The sequence below is a fragment of the Sinocyclocheilus grahami genome, unplaced genomic scaffold, assembly GCF_001515645.1.
Source record: "Sinocyclocheilus grahami isolate Dianchi unplaced genomic scaffold, SAMN03320097.WGS_v1.1 scaffold230.1, whole genome shotgun sequence".
In the NCBI taxonomy this organism is placed as follows: domain Eukaryota; kingdom Metazoa; phylum Chordata; class Actinopteri; order Cypriniformes; family Cyprinidae; genus Sinocyclocheilus; species Sinocyclocheilus grahami.
In genome coordinates this window covers 2,827,641-2,832,504 of record NW_015505409.1, presented here as the reverse complement: position 1 = coordinate 2,832,504, position 4,864 = coordinate 2,827,641, and the positions used below count along the sequence as shown (strand labels likewise).

Genomic DNA, 4,864 nt, shown 5'->3' with positions numbered 1-4,864 from the left:
AGGCATTTGTTGCATCCAGTGGGGACATAATTACTGATTATAATGACTTATACTGTCTTTTTACGAGTTGCATCGCACCACGTAAACAAAATACCATGTCTGCATTTGTGATCGGAGAAGAGACAAACAACAAGTGCTACTCTACACTGCTCAAAACTCGAGTTTGAATCGTCAGTGGCAAATTCTTTTAATATAAAAAAAACTTACTTACAGTCTGTGAGTCAGAACAGCCGGCATTGTAGTCTACTCTCCCAGGATCAGGAAACAGTCCTCCATAAAATGTGCTGCACACATCTGAATATTTGGGTTGAAGGGTCCTTGAACAGTGTTGTAAATACAACTTAACCACTGATTTCTAGTCGTGTCCTCTTTTGGAAGACCAAACAAAGTAGTTTCACTTTCACAACGAAACACACAACGTCACACACGGCGGACTAGAGTGAGCAGTGGCCGGCAGATTCGATGAAGGAGCGTACGGCGGGCTTGCGGCAACCACATGTGGCGACCCCGGGCTGGACTCTGCTTCGTCCACGGTGAAAGCTGATCTGGCGATCCACAGCGCGAAGTTGTTGTATTTCCTCAGCTACCAGCACAGATCAACTCCAGGCATGACGAAGCGATATCGTCCTCTTTTGGAAGACCAAACAAAGTAGTTTCGCTTTCACAACAAAACACACAGCGTCTCCACGACATGACGGCGACAACAATACTACAGCGAGAATAAAAGTTACGCCTTCTTTCTTTGCGTGAACATTTGGGCGGCGTTATGCAAATCTTCCCACATAGTGATGTAGATATGTGGGGGCGTGTTAGAACGAGGCGTTTTAGGTAGGTGCGGCTGACTCTTAACTTTTATAAAGAATATCTCTTTGGATTTGAGACTTTAGTCTTTGCAACTTTACAGATCTTCTTTATGCACCAAGAGCTTGTAACACTCCAAAGAGAAAGGAAAACTTGAAATCGCATCATATGACCCCTTTAAACTGTTTAACACTAGTGTACATCACTTTACACAAAAATTCTCAGTCTTGTATCAGGTGTCTAAAGTAAAGGTAAAATCTCTTACCATTCCTAGCCAGCACATCCTCCCACAATGGACACACTCCGTAGAAAAAGGTGGGCGACCCCTGTGTGGTTTTTGAGGGAGTCTGTGTCTCCGACTGTGAATTCTCTACATTACAAGGGCACACCGTTCCACTCAGAGCCTCCTCCTCAGGTGGGTTAAGGCCCATGCCGTACCCAAAATCCCCATCCTCACCTGTGACCGAATCTTGGGTTGCTGATGTGGCACAGGGTGGCACTACACTCCCAGAGCTGTCCAACGAGACACTGTTACCACCGCTGCTGTCGGGCTCGGTAAGTCCAGCGTTCTCCACCAGAGTCCTGGCAAGCTTACGCTCAAATATGGCTCTTGTCGTGGCAGTGATGGGGCCACATTTCAAGTTGGCTTTAATGATCTCCTCCCTCAACTCGTCAGCAGTGAGACCTTTCAACCTGCTCAGGACCGCGTCCATGTTTCTGCTGCTACGGCTACCTGATCAGCAAAAAAATACAAACAGAAAATGATATGAAAGCAGAAAAGGGAGTATAACCGGGCAAAACCCCCACATGTCTCATGCTGATAACAGCATCAGCTGGGACTGGTAACAAACGTAGTATAAAACAGGTAGGGCACTTTACATGTTCTGCCACACTACTGGTGCTTTTCAGAAACAACATACTTCCTTTTTTTATTGTCAAGGCATCACAAAAAAAAAATACATATGAAGAACAAATGCAAATGTACAGACTTAATATAGTACACATCACTACGAATGAAAAGCACCAATTATAAAATAAATATTATTAAACATTATAAAAATACTAAAATAAATACAAAAACAGCAATCTGTATCTATATCTAATGCAACTTTGGCGGTAGTTTAAAAGGACATCCCTTACTTTATTAGTTATGTATTTAAGCAGGTACTGTCCGTCGTTTTTTCCAATCAACACGAAATCAAAGTTCTCTCATTATGACAAAAAATATATATAAATAATTGACTTCCTTTACGTTTATGAACCGCGCTATAACGTCATGGTGCGTGACAGCTTCATCAAGCTCTTTTGCATTCAGTGTTGCCAACTTAGCAATTTTGTTGCTAACTTTAGCAACTTTTCAGACTACCCTAGCAACTGTTTCTTCCAAAAGCAGGTGTCTAAAGTAAAGGTAAAATCTCTTACCATTCCTAGCCAGCACATCCTCCCACAATGGACACACTCCGTAGAAAAAGGTGGGCGACCCCTGTGTGGTTTTTGAGGGAGTCTGTGTCTCCGACTGTGAATTCTCTACATTACAAGGGCACACCGTTCCACTCAGAGCCTCCTCCTCAGGTGGGTTAAGGCCCATGCCGTACCCAAAATCCCCATCCTCACCTGTGACCGAATCTTGGGTTGCTGATGTGGCACAGGGTGGCACTACACTCCCAGAGCTGTCCAACGAGACACTGTTACCACCGCTGCTGTCGGGCTCGGTAAGTCCAGCGTTCTCCACCAGAGTCCTGGCAAGCTTACGCTCAAATATGGCTCTTGTCGTGGCAGTGATGGGGCCACATTTCAAGTTGGCTTTAATGATCTCCTCCCTCAACTCGTCAGCAGTGAGACCTTTCAACCTGCTCAGGACCGCGTCCATGTTTCTGCTGCTACGGCTACCTGATCAGCAAAAAAATACAAACAGAAAATGATATGAAAGCAGAAAAGGGAGTATAACCGGGCAAAACCCCCACATGTCTCATGCTGATAACAGCATCAGCTGGAACTGGTAACAAACGTAGTATAAAACAGGTAGGGCACTTTACATGTTCTGCCACACTACTGGTGCTTTCCAGAAACAACATACTTCCTTTTTTTATTGTCAAGGCATCACAAAAAAAAAATACATATGAAGAACAAATGCAAATGTACAGACTTAATATAGTACACATCACTACGAATGAAAAGCACCAATTATAAAATAAATATTATTAAACATTATAAAAATACAAAAATAAATACAAAAACAGCAATCTGTATCTATATCTAATGCAACTTTGGCGGTAGTTTAAAAGGACATCCCTTACTTTATTAGTTATGTATTTAAGCAGGTACTGTCCGTCGTTTTTTCCAATCAACACGAAATCAAAGTTCTCTCATTATGACAAAAAATATAGATAAATAATTGACTTCCTTTACGTTTATGAACCGCGCTATAACGTCATGGTGCGTGACAGCTTCATCAAGCTCTTTTGCATTCAGTGTTGCCAACTTAGCAATTTTGTTGCTAACTTTAGCAACTTTTCAGACTACCCTAGCAACTGTTTCTTCCAAAAGCACCTAGCAACAAATGTAGCTTTTTTTTTTTTTTTTTGGCAGCTTTTAGCAACTTTTGATAAGTGACTCAAACGATAAAAAGGCACAATTGTCCATTTAAATGACACAAAAAGAGGAAACCAAAAATGCCCAGCAGTACACACGTTACAGGAATTAAGTTAGCTGCTATTTGCAATTGTTTAATTTAATAGTAACAATAATAATAACTGAATACCGTTATTTTTCATTTATGAGACACTTTGTTAGTAGCTTGTACCCGTGAATGTTGAAGAGTTAGTACACTGTAGGAAAAATATGCAGAAAAATGGAAAAGGTGCTACTAAATTTCCAGGACATTATCCGTTATAACCCAAAAAACACAAAATACAATGCGTAACTAAAAATGCAGGTACAAAAACCTGCGGAAAAATAAATCCAGAAAATTCCTTCATATTAACGCAGTAGCTTGTGCATTATTTTTGGACTTTTCTTAAGAGTGCAGCATACCAACTAACTCCTAATACACTGCTTTAAACACTTAAATTGTAATCGTTCAAAAAGGTGTACGTTTTTCGATAATTCAATTAATTTAAAAAAAGTTATCTATATTTTAATATTACATCATGCATTTATATTGCTACGAACAAATCTAAATTAACATTTATAAAATATATATGTTTTTTGCTGAGATTTGACAATTTTGCGTCGTGATTGCGTAATGACGTCATCACGCAATGACATCACAACGTCATTTAGCAACTTTTAGCAACAAATCGACCTTCCTTCAGCAACTTTAGTGACACGAAGCGGGGCACCGGTCGCGTTCGGCTTGAACTAAACTCCTCTACATCGCATCCCCTGTGAGGCAGGCATGCATCTGCAACATCTAAAAAGTTTATTGAAACCGAGGCGTCACGCCCGAACTACAACCCATTGTAGTTTTTGTCAGCATGTTCCACGATCCTGATTAATAGATGATAGATCAAAACACGGGAGATTAAAATGTCACCCGTCATTTCTGCACCACTCACCATCTATCAGCTGAACAGTGACGCCGAGCGCGATGGAAACTCGCGTGCATGTGTGAGTTATTAAACGTTTATATGAGTGTGACTCGCGCGGACGCTCTGGAAGGCTCGCGCTGTTTACAGCTCGGTCTGCGCATGCGCATGTTCATGTGTTTCAGACGCCGGGTGCATCGGATCTTTTCAGTGAATCAACTGAACCGGTTCACGAAAGACTCATTTCGTTCACAAATTCAACTCATTTTGGGGTGGAAAAATGGTACATTATCCAAGTATTATATACAAAATTAGTCATTTAGCAGACACTTTTATCCAAAGCGACTTACAAATGAGGACAACGGAAGCAATCAAAACTAGGGATGCACGATATATCGGCCACCATATCGGTATCGGCCCATATCGGCTCATTTTTTCTGTTATCGGTATCGGCCTGATAAGAAAATTTGGCCGATATCTTAAAGCCGATAAATAATGCATTATTTCCTTCAGAGACACTTCAGATGCGCGCTGTT

At 41.2% G+C, this 4,864-nt stretch overlaps 1 protein-coding gene across 1 annotated transcript in view; it reads right to left on the bottom strand.

Moving 5' to 3' along the window:
- The window catches only part of LOC107597302 (ankyrin repeat and LEM domain-containing protein 2-like), a 15,121-nt gene extending 13,591 nt beyond the window's left edge, over window positions 1–1,530 (bottom strand). Inside the window, exon 1 of the mRNA XM_016288316.1 lies at window positions 1,067–1,530. Within this exon, the coding sequence (XP_016143802.1) occupies window positions 1,067–1,514 (448 nt within the window). The 5' untranslated portion in view covers window positions 1,515–1,530. The remainder of the gene's footprint in view (window positions 1–1,066) is intronic.
- Window positions 1,531–4,864: the final 3,334 nt, after the last annotated feature.